This window comes from Pelecanus crispus, chromosome 6 (assembly GCF_030463565.1).
Source record: "Pelecanus crispus isolate bPelCri1 chromosome 6, bPelCri1.pri, whole genome shotgun sequence".
Lineage (NCBI taxonomy): Eukaryota > Metazoa > Chordata > Aves > Pelecaniformes > Pelecanidae > Pelecanus > Pelecanus crispus.
Window position 1 is genome coordinate 71,347,829 of NC_134648.1, and position 16,941 is coordinate 71,364,769.

The 16,941-nt window shown below is 49.0% G+C and overlaps 1 protein-coding gene across 1 annotated transcript in view; it reads left to right on the forward strand.

Moving 5' to 3' along the window:
* The window catches only part of TXNDC16 (thioredoxin domain containing 16), a 34,521-nt gene extending 20,424 nt beyond the window's left edge, over positions 1-14,097 (forward strand). Inside the window, exons 15-19 of the mRNA XM_009492193.2 lie at positions 4,905-4,989; positions 9,548-9,686; positions 10,509-10,669; positions 12,248-12,438; positions 13,814-14,097. Coding sequence (XP_009490468.1) covers positions 4,905-4,989; positions 9,548-9,686; positions 10,509-10,669; positions 12,248-12,438; positions 13,814-14,097 — 860 coding nt within the window. The remainder of the gene's footprint in view (positions 1-4,904; positions 4,990-9,547; positions 9,687-10,508; positions 10,670-12,247; positions 12,439-13,813) is intronic.
* Positions 14,098-16,941: the final 2,844 nt, after the last annotated feature.

A 16,941-nucleotide genomic window follows, 5' to 3' on the forward strand; every position in this document is an offset into this window, starting at 1 on the left:
CTCTGTCCTCTTTATGAGTCCCCTTCAAAGTAGTTGCAGGCTGCCATTAAATCCCCTTTTAGCCTCTGACTGAACAAGCCCAGATCCATCAGCCTCTTCTTGTAGTCCATGTACAACATGTCACAACATACTCTTTCTCAAAGAAAGCCCTTTCCGCTATTGGGTTGATAGTTATCTTGCTGACTCCTCCTCCCGCAAATGTGGTAGTCCCAGTTCTTGAAACCAACACACAATCCAACCCCCTTTTTTTAAAAAAAAAAACCAAAGCAGCAGTAAGGTAAAATACACATTTCTTACCTCAAAAGGAATGAAATATGAATAATGAAATGTGAATAACTCAATGAAATCCACCTGTGGACTTTGAAATAGGTGGGCACAGCCCCCAGAGTGATGGACATCGGCTAGAAATGCTAAGCAAAGTTGCTGGAAGGAGCGTTCTGAACTTGTTTGAATTTGTCTCACTTTGTAGTCTCGGTCAGTGTAGTCCTGGCCAGTGGCTGAAACTTGGAGCAGTCATGTTCTCCCTCCCCTGCCTGCTGCGTAGGGTGCTGTTAGTCACTCAGGTGCTGCTCCAGTATCATTCGTTGCATGCCACAGCTGTGGTCCAGGATCCACTGGGTTTCCAGAGCCTTCCTGAAAGGTGGGAAAATTGACCTGAGAGCTACAGTGATTTTTCATGTGACAATCATACACGTTGACAAGGGAGAGGGAATGAAGTCAGTCTGGAAAGGGAGCATCACGTCATAGTTCAGGCAGATCCACAGTGGAGAGCTAGGACCTTCCAAGCCCATGGTGTCCCAGTTACCAGCTACCCCTGGGAATTACTGCATTAAAAAAAGGAGAACTTTCTGATCTGTCTTAAGATCAACATTTCAGACTGTTTTTCATTTTGAAGCTCTGTTGTGCCTGTAAACTTTGGTTAAATGCAAACCAAGCTACTTCCTCACATGAGCAGGTCCAGAGGGAATCCACTGTGCTCAGAGGTAAGAACAAAATAGAATGTCTGGAACCAACCAGAAGACACTTGGGCTGTGTTCACCGAGCCAGCTGACAGCTAATATGTCTGCCTTCTTCTGGAGGGTCTAGGTCTGTTAAATATAGCAGAAAATCTGCTTGATCGCAAAAACCCTTTAGCCCATTTCTGCCTGGTTTTCATCAGCTGAGCTCCAAAATCTCCCCTCTATTCCACATATCCCACTCTCTGCAGTAGTGGAGACTGGAATAGCCCCGTGATAGGACCTTGGGCAACATGGGGATGGTGAGAGGGGTTCATGGAAGGAACCTGCCTGGATTCAGCTGGATGTGTGAGCGCAGGCTCTTTCCTATATAGAAGTTAATTTGATTCTGTGCAAACAAGAGTCTTGGAGGCTTCCAGATGGCTCTGTGCGGAGCCCACAAGATTGCCTCGTCCCTCGGGGCACACTCAGTCTGCAATCTGGAACGGCATCTGCAGTCTGGGGTAACTCAGCCGCAGATGCCAAGGGAGATGAGGTACGTGATGCTTTCACTGCCTGTAACCTGGGGGGTGTTTGAGCATCATGCAGAACGACCTGAGGGAGCAGAAAACTGGAGCCAGCTGTTCTGGCACCAAACCCAGGCCGGAGTCAGGCAAACCACATTGCTGCTCTTATCAGCCTGCAGACTTATCTGGAATTTCCAGTGATTTTTCTCACAGCAAGAATTCCTGCTCTAACCTGAACCAGCAACTCACTGTGTCATTGCCATTTCTAGTTAACTGAAACAGAGCAACAAGATGTCCAGTTAAATGAAGCCCTGGATTTTTAACAACACTTTGCCTCGGAACTTTGTTTAGATTGGATATTAGGAGAAATTTCTTGACGGAAAGAGGGGTCAAACATTGGAACAGGCTGCCCAGAGAGGTGGGGGAGTCCCCATCCCTGGAGGGGTTCAAGAAACGGGCAGAGGTGGCACTTTGGGACATGGTTTAGTGGGCATGGGGGTGTTGGGTTGATGGTTGGACGGATGATCTTAGAGGTCCTTTCCAACCTTAATGATTCCTAGTTTTTACTTTCATTAAAAACTAATGCAGCCACCAAGCCAGGAAACATGAAATTGCTACTGTCCCCTTAACTGGTTTAGTGGTGGAGTTGGCAGTGTTAGGTTAATGGTTGGACTGGATGATCTTAAGGTCTTTTCCAACCTAAATGATTCTATGATTCTATGATTCTAAGAAGCCCTTCAGTGCATCTGAGCTAAAAGGGGCTTGGCCGGAAAAATCATAATTAAAACTTACTACAAAGAAGTCAGTGGTATTACTACGGCAATGAACAAGCATTTTCCTGGAAACTTGAAGAATTTATAGGAGAGGAATTTGTTTGCTATTCAGAAACTGGAAGCATACCTGGAAGTAAGACTCTGTCCTAAATCGTACAGTAAATGTTTAAAAATATACCTGTGTTCTGCAAAGCTCTGGTAACATCGTAGGGCTTGCCAGCGTCGGTGTAAACCAAGTGAAGAAGGCATGCAAAGATGCTACAGGTGCTGCTGAAGAGCCTGGTTTCACGAGATGCCTTCTGCCAGAGAGATAAGTGGTTGTTCTTAGATCCTGCCTTCGAAAACTCTGCAGGAGCTGTAGACCCTTCCTCATCTGGCAGTTTTATTCCTCCCTGGTCCCAAATCCTGCAGTGAAGCTGCACTTGCGCGGTTCACGGCAGCTGTGATGGAAGGCATCTGGGATTCCAGCTCGAGGCATGTGCTGCAGTGCATGATCAGGCCATGTGGGTAAATTAAAACCGTGCTCTTAGGGGGGACTGATTTTCTAGGAAATGTTTGAATAGCTTCTTTGCAAGTGCTTCGTGTCTGTAGAGGAGCTGTGTGAATTTGGGGGTTTCTTGCACCAGGCTAAGAGACCGTCGCTGTGAGCTGTTGAGAAATGAAGGCTGGTGCGTGGCTCTGGGTCTGGCCCAGGCCCCAAAATATGGAAAAATTTGGAAGCATGATAGGGAGGGAAGTTCTCATCAGGAATGACCCTGATGAAATGAGTAAGCCTGGGCTCTGCTGAAGGTTTTCCTGATTTAGGAGAGAATTCCCGCAGCCAGGGATGCTGCAGGGCGGCACTTCAACACGGGCTTACATCTCAAGTGAGGGTTTAAAGTTAAATGCCTGTAGAAGTGCTGTCCTGAGGAAGTTTATATGTGAGCCTGCTCTTTCCACATCAGGCTGTGTCCTTTAGTCCCTTGTGGCACAGGGCGGGCCGATGGTCTGCCCCATGGCCTTTTGTCCAGTAGCTGGGACACAGACAATTTCACAAGGGGTTTGTTGGTGAAGTTCGCAAGGAATCCTTATCAGCTGGTCCTATGGGTTGCTTTTCTTTTGACAGTGATAAAATCAAGTGACCAAAGACCAAAGAGCTGGAAACCAACGTCAAACCCATCCAACCGTGGTTTCTCTATATCACAAGATGAACCAGCCAAGCTGTGTCACCAGCTTTGTTGTATGTGTGTTGTTTCCTACAACGTCTGAACCCTCAATGAGCCACTCCTTTAAAGATCTAAGCTTCCATTTGGAAAGGAAGGTAGTGGAAAGGAAAGTTTGTGGTCCCTGTGGTTCCAGGAAAACATGATGGAAAATACGGCTTTGAGCGTAGCTGGAAAGCAAGAGGCAAAGAACCAAAAAGTGACCAGTTGTGAGCCAGCCTCACTCTATTGAAGTCTGAGTCACCGGTCCCAAGAGCTTGGGCTGGCCAGTGGTATATGACGGTGAACGTTGTGAGGAACAATAAATAGCATCTGAATGAGATCGTCTTTAAGTTATAAAGCAATATATATCGTGGCTGTATCTGAGGTGTAACCTTAACTCTTGGGAAAACCTGACTTCTCCAAAGAGTGTGATTTCTCACTCTCCGTAAGTCGGAAGAGCCTTTTTTGTTGCTTTCAATTGCTCAATAGAAAGGGGGAGGAGTGGTGGTGTTGAAATCTGCCCCGTTTTCACCCTACCTTTGGCAGCAGCGGTTTTGATCTCTGATCTATAACTATATTTTACAAGCTCACACACTATGGCTTGCATGTTCTCACAAAGCTTGCCTCTCCCGTGGATCCAGCTGCCTAAAACTGAGGATGTTTTATAAGGGCAGAAACCAGCTCCGGAGTCAGCTTCGATTCGGGGTTTTGCTCTCAGTCTCTCAGCACGGATAGATTCAGTGGTGATGGACCAAGAGAGCCCCAACCCGGTCCTTTCCTCCCCATCCTCTACCTGACCTCGCCGTCTCGGTGAGGCGAGTGGTGGACCCCAGCAGCCAGCGCCCGTAGGTTTATGCTGAGCTGCGACGGCAGAGGCGCTGCCCTTTCTTTGCAGCTGCACAAAGCGGCGGAGCACGCCGTTTCTGCAAGGCATTTAGCTTTTTGATCCTCCCTATCCTAGCTGGATGCCTGTAACAGCCCCTGCCTCTGAGGAACTGGATAAAACCAAAAGACACTTGGGGGAGAGGTTGGTTTATCTGCTGGGCACTTAGCGCTACACCAGTTAAGTCATCATCAGTCATTTCCCAAGGGTCGCTGGGATTTATAAGATTTCTTTTTAGACTTATAATTGGTCTCCTGTTTCTAGGAGCACTTACGGAACTTTAAGTCCTTAAAGACATTTCGTTTTCCATCAGTGCCTCTGTTGTGCGGATCCTGGAACCTCAGTGCTGGTGGCTGAACAGCAAATACTGTTCTCATAATAGGAAGTTTCCTTCTGATCCTTTCGGCCGCTGCCAAGTCGTCCTCCCATAGCCCGCGGCCATGAGACGCATCCATTTCTCATGAGCCTCTAATCGTAGTTTTGTTCCCAACTGACAGTTTGCTGTGGGAGGGTGTTATGTATGCAGACAGCAATTGGTTTCCAAGAGGAAGCTGACACTTCTCCTTCTATTGTTTATTTTTGTATCTTTGTCTTTATTACAGCCAGGGAAGCTTTCGAAGAGGCAGGAAACATCTTAAGTGGCCATGTAACGATGGGGATGTACTTTGAAGATGATACCTTGGCTCTGTAAGTTGTTTCTCTTTTTCTTTGGTGCAATTTCAAACTGATCTGCATTTAGTGAAAGCCAATGCCTAGAGCAAGTGTCACTGGCCACGCCAAGTGTTTAGCAGAGCCCCAAACAGCTACGAGTGACTTAGTCCTGTAGGGAGATTGAGCAGGACTCAGCCAGAGAGAGATGTAGCTCTGGCTCTACCACTGATTTACACCCTGTCCGTGGTCAACTCATTTAGCCCTGGTGTAATAAGCCGTCATCTCCCTTCCTGCTGTTCAAGTTCACTCTAGACATTTCCAGTCCTCCAGCTATGCCAGCCCCCCATGCATCTGTTGGGTTCCTCATGGAAACAGGACCAAACTTACACGGGGAAAAAATCAGGCTGGGAAAATGATACCCTCTAGCTAGGATCAGTGTGCGAGGAAGAAAAAACAGTTCTGCCCTTCTCTTTCCAGCAGGAAGAAGTGACGAGGTGTTAGTGGTCTTCCTCTCTCTGCGGTCCCTTCACCTTCTATTCTAGTTTTACTTTCATTAAAAAATTATCCAGCCACCAAGCCAGGAAACATGAAATGATTACTCTCCCCTTAATTGGTTTAGTGGTGCAGTTGGTAGTGTTAGGTTAATGGTTGGACTGGATGATCTTCAAGGTCTTTTCCAACCTAAACCATTCTATGATTCTATGATTCTATGATTCTTGTCTCCTCTTCCCTGCCCTGATGCTGAGGTGGGCATGGGCAAGAAGAGTGTAAGGGGATTGCTACGAAGCTGGGGTGTAAATGTGAGTCTTGCTCTGATGGTTGCCCCCAGTTGCCAAGATCAGCCAAAAGAGAGGCTGCTTGTGACTGCTGGCAGGCTTTGTTCCAAGGAATTCTTGGCTAGTGGTGGAGTGGCCATTGTGTCTGGGTGCTGGAGAATGGCTTGAAAGCCCTGAAATAAGTGCTGTCTTTCCATGGAGCTGCTTTGGTGTGGAGCAGACTGCCTTTCTGCAGCACTGTGAAAGGCATTAAACCCCTTTGGTCTCATCCAGCTTCCCGGTGGGCACTCGCATCTGGCTGCAAGACGTTTGCCACTGCCAAGGATGGGGAAGAACCTGTCTCTATCATTTCACCAGTTAATCTTACCGTGGACATTTTTTTCTTGAAAGATGTGCCCACCGGTTTCGCTCCCCTTGGCAAGAGAAAGACATTATCACCATTTCCAGACAGAGCTTTGGGGAGGTGCACCCTCCTTCTGGAGGAAGAGTGCTGGAAGAATATGGCAGCCTTCCTCCTGCAAATATGCTAAAGGCAAAGTCAAGGCTTTCTTGGCCAGTTCCTGATTGAATAAGAGCATCAGTTGTGACCCTAACTTCAAGCCAAATTGGAGCTAATGGGATCTGAGCACATATCAGGCCATGCACTTCACTCTGTCATTGAGACTTGCTCCAGCAAGGGGCAAAGTGCTTTGGATTAGACTCTGAGACATACTTCAGTGCCTTTAAATGCAGCTAGATCCAAGGGGGATCTTCAGCTTGTCCTGGCATCTCATTTCCATCAGGAATTAGCCATCAAGGCAGATATAAAAATCGCAGAAGGTCCTTGGCCTGTTTTCCAGGTGTGGGTTTAACAGCCAGTAATGCAACAGTGAATTATTTTCATCCGTTTCTTACAGATGGAATGCATCTCTAGCATGTCTGATGAGACACGGGCATTTTTGTGGTATGCACGGGGAATAAAAATGCAAATATCTTTGTAGTACATCTCTTTTAACCAAACTGTGCTCAAAGCACCAGTTGTGGTCGGGTCTTAGAGGCGAGGCAGCGCTAGGCTGGGCAATGGCAGGTACAGAAGTTACAACCAGCAGCATCAAGGTGAAAAACCTGACTCGCAAGCTGAAAGTTTTTTCTCCCCTAAGGATCTCAGCCCAGCTGATAGAAGGGAAAAAAGCAAAGGAGGGCAGGGTGATCTTACAAAACAAGGTACCAGTAGAAAAAGCCTGTGTTCTCTCAGCAATGACATGTGGAAGAATACACCTCCATCCTCCGGCTCCAGCCAGGGTCTGCAGCGTGCTCCTGTTTAGTTGGAACAGTTTATACAGTTTATGTAGATATTCATTCTGCCAAGTTTGGATTTTGGCTGTGATTTGTGGGTGAAGCTACTGTAGATGTTCATCTTTTCAACTGTAAGTAGAAAGTAAACACTTACAGGAATTCCTTATGCAAGAGCCAGGCTCACTTCCCTTCTTAAGAAGAGAAAAGCTGTTCTGCTAAACGCCCAAGGAGGAAACTTTTGTGGCTCCCAGGTCATGGAAAGCTGAGTCCCCTCTTCCTAGAGAAAAATGTATACAAAATACACAAAGAGTGTTGCTAGCAAAACTGCTCTGCAAGCACCTGCTCGCAGTTGGTAACTAACGGGAAAAAAAAGCGTTAAGGAAGAAATGCTTTGAATGAAGTCATTATTTATTTCTCAAATACTTAGATGTCATAGATTCCTGCCAAGTATTTGTTTACAGATGTTTTTGATTTAAATGTGAGGCTCATATTACCCATCGAATGCCCCTGCTACATAAATAGAAAGCTGGCATTAGCAACAGTACAACCACTTGGTACCAGTAAGATGAGAAGTGATTTCAGGCTGGACTCTAGCTATTAGATGTGGAATTTGTTGGTTTTCTGGCAGTATATAAGAAACTTCCTTATCAAAGGCTGCTGATCAAGTTGATGTATTTAGACGTAGGGAGCAAGAGCCTTTACCTCCTCTGAGACATGATCAAGCCAGAGAGTCTCTTGAAAACCTGTGAAAGTTAGAGAAGTTCAAAATCCCTGAATTTAAACATTTTTGAGGGTTTTACCATTCTTCATCAATGGCAGGTTAATTTGAAAAACAACAAAGTTAAGGACCTTCCTAATCGCTCAGAGGATTCCCAGCCATGACCAGAAGTGCAAAACTCAACTTCCTTGACTGGTGGAGCTCGGGATTCTGGGCAGAAAGGGGAGAGCTTAGCTCAGGGCTGGATTTACAAAGATAAATTAAAAAAAGCAGAGGATACTGCAAAATGAAGCCGAAATGGCTCGGATAAATCCAAGAACAGTTTAGCAACGGGATTCGCAACATTTGAAGGCCTCAGGAAAGTCCAAGGTCGTTCATTACTTTATCATTCTTTATCAAGGCATCAGTGCAGATCTGGGGTGCCCCTTAGAAATTTGCAGTGGGTGTATTTATTTCCAGACAGATAAGTGGTGTGATGGAGGAAGTGAAAGGCCTACGTATGAGCTGAACATCATGGGAATGTGTTATCTGCAGTTCCCTCCACTTGATTTGTCATTGATGACCTAAAACACCAAACGCTGAGATTTTTAAAGCAAATTTGAATGAATCTCTGTCCCATTCAGAGCTCCTAAAATAAGTGTCCAAACTGAACTTGCCTGAGCAAACCACGGAGGGAAGTGCAATAGGTTGTAACATTACTTTTCTGTGAGCTGCCTTTCATTAAAAATAAGTAGTTTGTTCTGCAGTAGGCTGAGTCCGTGTTGAATCTTTCTCGTATGGGAAAAAAAAACCCTGATGGACCAGATTACTTTTGAAAAGGGAATCAAAGGCTTTCCACCTCCCTGCCTCCACAACCCAAAATGTCCTCACACCTCACTCACTTCCCCAGCAATTCTGGTGTCACAGCCTTTGAAAAATTGCCAGCAGCCTTTGAAAAGTAAACTACAGACACCCCCAAAAAACTGTTGAGGCGGCTGACTTCCTCCGTCGCACCCTTCCTCTGGGCACTGACGTCTGGAGCCTTCAGGACTGAAGTTCCTCAAACTTCCAGAAAATTGCTGTCCCATTTTGGTGTACCCCCTGCCCTTTCATTGCTCAGACTTCTCCTATTTTTGCTCTTTCCACCTTCTCAGCTTTTCTTTAAATACCCCTGAACCCTCTTACCAGAAGAACATTGGGGAACCAAGGGTGAGCAGACTTCTCCAACAAGACTATATGTGTGCAGGCTGTGTGTGTTGCTCTAACGCAGGGCTGGACTTCAGCAAAATTGCCCGTGTTCACCAAGCCAGAAATCAGATCTCCTGAAGCTTATTTTGTGTAGGTTGGTGTCCCTCAGATGGAGTCCAAGACCTTTTGTTCGCCTTGGCTTGGGAGGCAGAGTAAAGCGCTGGGTGGGCATTTGCACCACCTAACCTTAGGTGTGAAAATGAAAAAGAAGTGCTGGCAAAATAGTTTAGGCGGCGGTGTTTTGGATTTTTCCTATTATTTAGCTGATGATGTCTTTTTCCAGAAGAAATTGCGGGGTTTGTGTGTGTATATATTTAGCGTCTGGCGGGAGCTGGGTAAGTGCTTGTTTCAGAAAGGGATGAGGGAACACGTCGGCCCCGTCTCTCCCCATCAAATCAGGACGGCGCAGGGGCTGGAGAAGGGGCGATGGGGAACGTGACCCTTTCCTCCTGCAGACACCTGTGCCTCTAACCAGAGCATTTCCCTCCCCTACATCCCTGTCCCTGCTTTTCACCATGAGGATGCCAGCTCCGCGTGGAGCAGATCTGGTGCGTGCCAAATCCCCCAGCCAGTTCTTGTTACCATCCCTCTTTTTCAGATCCCGTAAATACGCGGTGTCTCCCCCAGCCCTCCTCCTTGCCAGGAGCGGAGGTCGGAGCGTGGAAGGCATCACTTTGTCCAAACAGAGCACGCAGGACATGGTGCAGATGATCAGATATGAATTGCTGGACATTTTTGTAAGTGGAAAAAAAAAAAAAACCAAAAAAACAGTGTCCTTTTTCCGTTGAGGTCATTTGCAGAAACACTGATTATAGCGTGGAGCTGCGCGGAATAAATATGTTTGTTCATGATTTCTATCATGTCGAGTTAGATTTGCTTTTAAATTTTATGGCTTGGATCAGACAGTCTGGACAGAAATCTGCTGTTTGTTGTGTGGTCTTGTGGGAGGAGACCCTGGGAGTCGATGACCTGGCTTGTGCTCATAGTCACAGACCCACTGCTGTGGTGACTTGGCCTCTCGCAGGATCTGCTCCCTGCCTCTTGCACATGCCTTTCGGAGACCGGTTATAGCCATAGCACGTGGAGCTGGGCTGAGCTGGCCTTGCTTCTGCCTTCTCTGCTCGCACCCCTTCATCTCAGAGCGCACAGCTGCCCCTACAAACTTGGCTTGCGATGGGCATCATTGGGCGTAGACATCTCCAACGCGCACCAAGATCCCAGCACCCGCATTTGGCTCAGAGGTCCTTTCCAATCTTAATGATTCCTAGTTTTTACTTTGATTATAAATAATCCAGCCACCAAGCCAAGAAACATGAAATTGCTACTCTCCCCTTTACTGGTTTAGTGGTGGACTTGGTAATGTTAGGTTAATGGTTGGACTGGATGATCTTAAAGGTCTTTTCCAACCTAAACAATTCTGTGATTCTATGATTCTATTTGTTTTCGAGCTGCTTGCGTTCAACGTGGGCCCTACACCCCTCACGTAAGGACAAAAAGTCTAATTTTGTCCTGCTCTCTCCTCCCCGCAAACCCCAACTTCTTGTTTTGATGTCTTGCAGCCAGAAATCACTGTGCAAAATCTGCCCCACTACTTGCAACTCAGAAAGCCCTTCCTCATCTTGTTCAGCGATGGTGATATCAGTCAAATGGAAAGCAAGGAAATGCTGAAGCTGGCAAAAGGAAGACCCCAGCAGGCGTTTGTGGCTTGCTGGTTGAACTTGTAAGTGTGTAAAAACCTCTTCTCTTCTTTCCGTTAGCTCACTTAGCATTTCAGGGCAAGAAAAAACCGAGTCTGCGATTACTGAAAACACTGTCTAGCTGGTAATGTGATCACTCGGTCTGAAGTCATCATGAGTTGGGAGGTCAAATCATTTAGCAGTGATTCAGTATGCGTTCTGAGCAGCTGCAAAATTGCATGACCAAATAAAATTAGTAAATGTTTAATTGACTGCAGAAAGGATTTTCAGTAGAGTAAAATGTTCTCAGAGATATTGCATGGTCGCTTGACCCTGGCTCTGGTGTTATTTGTATCTTTGTCATGTGTGGGAGAAAAAAGTAAATTTGCCCTCCTGGAGCATCTTATGGTGACTTTTCCATCGGTAGTTAGAGGGAAGCACAGCAGGGCCATTACTGATTGTTGACTGGGAGAACAAAAGTTTTCAGAAGAAGGGACAGCCAGAAGAAGCCCCATAAGGCAAACTTAAAAAATATTCAAGAAACAAAATTAATCCAGGAGCTAAGAAATAGAAAGTTGTAGGAGAGGGGATTTTTTTTTTAATCCTCCCCTCCCTAGTTGTGTTTTCAATTTTTAGCCTCTGTTTATTTTGCCCAAGCCCAGAGACACCTCACTGTCTTAATCATAATGTGCTTTGAAGTCTGGGAAGTGGCTTGCAGCGTGGGCTGAAGTTTAGCTAACGGGGAATGCACATGTTTTCAAAGAGAAGACAATTTGTTTGCCAGTAATGCACAAGAAAAGAGAGCTCCTGGAACTTCCCCACCTACACATCTGCCTTTGCTCTCCTTTCCTGAGAAAGAAAGAGCTGCTCTTTGTCAGAGCAAAAGGGCATTGCCACAAAAAGAGGGCAGAATACGGCCATTGGCTCGGAAAGTGTAGCACAGTCCTAGAAAGAGGACCTCATTCCCATGGTGAGAGCCAGCTCAGACCTCGAGCATCACTCTCAGCCTGAAAATAGTGCCGGAAGGACTCAGCATCTTGGTGTGCTTGCTGTCCCTCCATCTCGACGTCCTCTTTTGTCGCTCTATGTCACTTGGGGAAGTTGTCCTTCTAGCTCCTCGGGCTGTGGGGAACCACCCAGCAGCTACCCAGGGGCTGGACCACCTGAGCACAGCCCTCCGCATCAGCTCCTGCCTTTCCATCCCCTGCGGACTTGCTGCAGCCGCGGGGCCGGGGCAGCAGCTGGGCTGGAGGGAGCCGGTAGCGATCCCTGCAAACAGGGGCTAAGCACGGGAGGGCTGGATTTTAAGAGCATTCTCACCTGTTCTTAAAAATTGATGCTGGAGAACGTTTCCCACCTTCCCACAGAGTTTGCCCCAGCTCCTCCTGCTCGAGGATTTCTTTACGCATCTACGCTGCTGTCCGCTCCCTCTCCGTTGGACTCTAATGGCTTGCCTAAGGCATTGAGCTTATAAATAACGTGGTGAGCTTCTACAGCTGTCCCGTAGGCAAATCTGTGGGCTTTGCTGGATGCGCCCCGAGGGCTTTGGTGCTTGCTTGGCTCTCAGTCCTGTTGTGCTGCCAAACCGCTGGCGAGGGAGTTGAACCTCCTCTTCCCAACAGGAAGAAGACTCCAGTGGGACGCGGGGTCCTGAAGGCGTACTTTGCCACCATGCCTTCGCTGCCTGTTCTCGTCTGGGTGAACCTTCATGCTGGAGGTCAGATATTCAAGTTCCCATCGGGGCAGTCCATCACTGAAATGAACATCTTGTCTTGGCTGGAGAAGCTAAAAGCGGGACTGGAGATTCCCAGCAGTAAGTGGACACGCGTTTGTAACGTTCCTAAGCACACGCTGTTAGCTCCGGTCTGTTTATGAGAAGATGCTACGTGCAATAAATTGCCTGTCCTGGAATTTAACGATGGAAAAACTAGCTATGCTAGCTTAAGCTGGAGAAGTACAAATAGTCCGGCCAGAAGAGAATACCCGCACTCACAAGTTTGCTTCGGGACTGTTTAATGTTCAGAGCCAAGCGTGAATAGTTCTGAATCGACCTCTTCCCCGCGATAATCCCCAAACCTGGCTGTGCTCTCTGGTTCCTGCAAACGAACCTTCTGAAACACAGCTTGCTAATAAAAAAATGTCATGACTGACAGATGTCAGCGTAAGAAAGAGCTGCTCTTTAGGAACCTTCCGGCATTTTTTTTGACGGGAGAGAATAAGGAAGCCGGTGCTTTGCTGTGGTCTTTGGGACATAAAGGGTTGGCTTGTACCGCGAAGCTTTTCACTGCATCCCTCCTGCCTTGATCAGCCCGCTGAAGCTTTGGAGGAAGGCAGCAGAGATGTGCCTGCCTCATGTGTTATGCATAGCCATAGGGTGCCACAGGGATCTTGGGAATTGCCGGCTGCCAGCCTGCTCCAGGCTCCGGAAAGGCGATAGGGTTGACTCCACTTGATCCTTGTGAATTTTAAAATGAGCCTTTCAAAGCAAGTGTTTCCAAAAGCCTGGGACGGGGGGTAGGATATGTAGGCTCTCCCCGGAGCTTTAGACACCATTTCTGACCCAGTAATCGCTGGGAGAACCCCGTGAGCCAGCCGTCCTCCCACACCTCTTTCCACGGCCACTGCTGAAGGCACCTGGCTGTCATTTAGGTCGCTGGATAGGGACCTTAGTTTCCAGGGGTGCCAGAGGGGTGAGCTGATGGCTGAGCAGCTCACTGCATGGCCACGGGCTGGGCCAGCCATCACAGTCTCCTTCCTCAAGCTTTTAAGTGCTACAAACCCTGTGAGCAGTCTTAAAAGCGTAAATTGAAGAGCATCCTCGTGTCACGGGACTGCTTCCTCGCCGTATAGCGAGCGGTCTCCCCTCACTCCTAATGGCCTGTCAGTAATGCGCAGGCATTAACACAGTTATCTGAGACCCGGGTGAAGCATCCGCGCACACCCAGAGTGGCCTTTGCAGTGGGGATATCTGAGAGGGACCCAGTAAATATTCATGCACACTTGGCTGGTTTAATTTGGCTGGAGTTACTAGTTTTGGAGGAGAGAGGGTGATCTTTAAGAAATGCTCTTTAATTTTGCTTGCACTTAGAAGAGCAAAAAAAGCCATCATTCCTTTGAAAGGGAAATGCCCGTGGAGTGGGGCTGCGTGACTCTTAACTTATTAATGTGGGGCTGTGTTCACTTCTCAGGTACCTTGTCTGAGGAAGACTGGAAACCACCTCTCCCTGCTTACGACTTCCTCCAGATGATGGAGACGGCCGTGCCCGAGCTCTCCCTCCACACCTCCCACCGCCGCGGGGACACGCCGGAGCAGCGCCCGCCTGAAAACCCAGGCAGGAACGCTGCTGTCCGGGAGGAGCCGTCCCAGGAGACCAAGGCAGAGAAAGTCGGGACCCCTGGGAGGGACCTGCGGGGGACAGCCCCGAGGCTGGCGGCAAGGGAGAAGCAGGGCAAGAGGCACAGCGAGCTCTGAGAGCTGGGCATCCCGCCGCCCGGGGCAGTGGAAGATGTGGGACGGTGCCCTCTCGCTTTCCCAGCCCTCTGTGAGCCTTTACACCAAGGAGAGAAAGTGGTTTTAGCTGTAAATTAACGGTGAAGGGATAAAACAGCCCCTAAACCTCAGCGTGAGTTCCCTGCTGCAGTCTGCTGGTCGTTCCGCGGTGGCTGTGGTTTCCGATGCCAGGAATGTGTCCGTACACCCCGCACCTCGGCACTCCCACGGCTGGGATTGCATTTCGCAGCAAGGGCTGAGAGCAGATCTGCAGGGAGATTGCTGCGAGGGAGCTCAGCCCGCCCCATAGCTGGGGGAGAAATGGGGTGAGCTCACCGCACGCTGGAGGCTCGCCCACACAGCGAACTGCGCTGGAAAAGTCGAATCAGCGCAGCCCGGCTGTATAGTTTCTGTATGTCTCACATAGGTGCTTCAGTTACCCCCGAGCAGGAAGGGCTGAGTGATTCCGGGATAAAAAGCAATATTTTTCTCTTCCCTCCACCTCCCGCAGATGCAGCAGTGGCTCTATTGATGTGGTCAGCAAGCCCTGCTCTCAAAAAGCGATTGCATTTGCACTGTAACCACGTGGAGCAGGGAGGGCAGGCATGCCACCCACTCCAGGGCTGCTTAAACTGGCACCCGCTGGTGGTTGCACCTGACTTGTGAACTGAATCTGTGCGCGGGTTCATCCTTGGGGGTAACAGGAGTATCTGGTTAAAGCAGTTTTATTACGCAGGCCAGAGCTCAGGTTATCACAACAGCCGTGAATAGCCGGGACAAAAATTTGCCAGCAAATCCCAAGGGCAGGCAGGTTGGAAGATGGCTTTGCTCAATGCTGGCATTTTCTTGGTTACAAGCCCAGAGGGGGGTTATTTGCAGCCTCGATTTTTCTTTGCTCTCAGCGACAGCAGCGAGGTTGGTGCTTTCTGAGCTGGGGATGGTGCGGGGAGTGAGGTCTGCAGAAATCCCGGCGCTTTGGAGACGAGGGGAGGGAGATGAAGGAGAAGGCTGGCAGGGCTGGGGACAGGCTGGCCCGACGCGGGCTGGAGCTGCTTCACAGCTCTGTCTACACGGGGCGACGCGGAGCCTGGGGAATTGGCTTTGCATCCTCTGCTCATCTCCTAGGGACAGCAAAAGCTCTGTCGTTCCTTGCTGGAAGACCTGAGCCTGCAGAACAGCGTGGGATGTGGGCTGGGGAGAGCTGTTTTTCAGAGGGAAGTTTTGTCTAATCCCACCCATGCCATGACGATCTTCCCACCCCCTTGAATAAACATCTGCTCCTTTCCACAGCACCACTGAGATGTGCCGGGAGGGTCAGATCCTCCTCCTCACATCTCTGAAGTTACTGGGGAGGGGAAAAATGGTGGTAAGGAACTGCTGAGAGCGTTGTAAAGTCTCCATTTCTCATCCAGCAAGCAGCCCACGTGGTTGGGAGTATTTTGGAATGCCCAGAAATAGACCATTAGTCCTGGGCTCTCCTTGAAGTCCTTAATTGAAGCAGACCATTTTCGGACTTAATGACAGGCTTAGGGCCAAAATGTATGTATTTAAAGTAATAAATTGTAGCATGCAGATCAGAGCCTGCCATGCAGCTGAGTATTCCCAAGGGAAGGAGCAGGTCAGGGCGCAAACAGATCCTCCATGAGTTCCCGTCATTCCTTCCCTGTATAAGGTCGTTACGCTGCGCTCTCCGAGCTGTACGTCAGTCATCGCCCGTCCTGTCCCCGATGCCGCCGCTGCTGCTGGTACTGCATTGCTCTCCTGCTTGGTGCAGGTGAAGTGCAATAGTTGGGCATGTCATTGATGTCTTAAATAAATTAAATTACTCAAGTACAGTCAATCCGCGTCTTGTCTTGGGCGCAGCGTGGTGAGCGGAGGGGCTGGTGGCCTGGGCTGGGGTGGATGCACCCCTACGGGAACGCTCCCCGAGCCCTGCGGCAGAAGGATCCCTTCCTTCAGCAGGGTTTGTGTGACACGAGGAGCCATTCCCGCACCGCCGCTGCTCTTCGCCATGCGTCCTTTTTCAATCGCAGCCCTTCTCTTGTGCAGCATCGGGGCAGGAGCTTGTCACTAGGGGTCAGTGCCACATCTCGGTTATGGCTGCAAAAATTGCTGTCTCTCCCCAGTGCTGCTCGATTGGTGCCGGAGTGTCGCCACCAAAGCCATGCGGGGTCAGGAATGGCTCTCCGGTGGGCTCCTGTGCCTCAGGGACCGTTTGCTCCTAGGGGCAGCAGCTGTAGCAAGCCTGGAGGGCTGGGGAGTCTCGGCTTTGCAGCCTTCAGCCCCCACATCAACAGTGGGATCCATCAGCCCGAGCCTCCTGGCCGGGTTTGGAACTGCCAGGAGCCCCAAGCTGAGCCCAGGCAGCGGGTCCCTGCGGCTGCCAGCTGCCTGCGGTGACTTGGGGAAGGGCCGTGCTTGTCCATGTCCCACCGCAGCTAGCATCGCACCGGGTCGGCAGCTGCATTTGTTGGAGCATGGGTGCGGGTCAGGGTCCTGGACCACATCAGGGTGCACGAGCCTGGCTTTGAGTTTGTTGGTTTGGGGTTTTTTTTTTTAAATACAAAATGTCTTTTTCATTGCGTAGCACAAGCAGGCACTTAGGCAAATCTATGGAGGCATGTATGTGCCAGCATATTACGTATAGGGAGGAAATGTTAGGGATGTTGGGTACGGTTTGTGGTTTGCATCCCACAGCACGCTCATTTGCTAGAGGAAACACTCCTGCGCTACATTCTTTTTAATAGTTATGGCTCTTGGGACAGACCAGTGCGGAAAGAAATATTAGAATCATAGAATCGTAGAATCATTTAGGTTGGAAAAGAC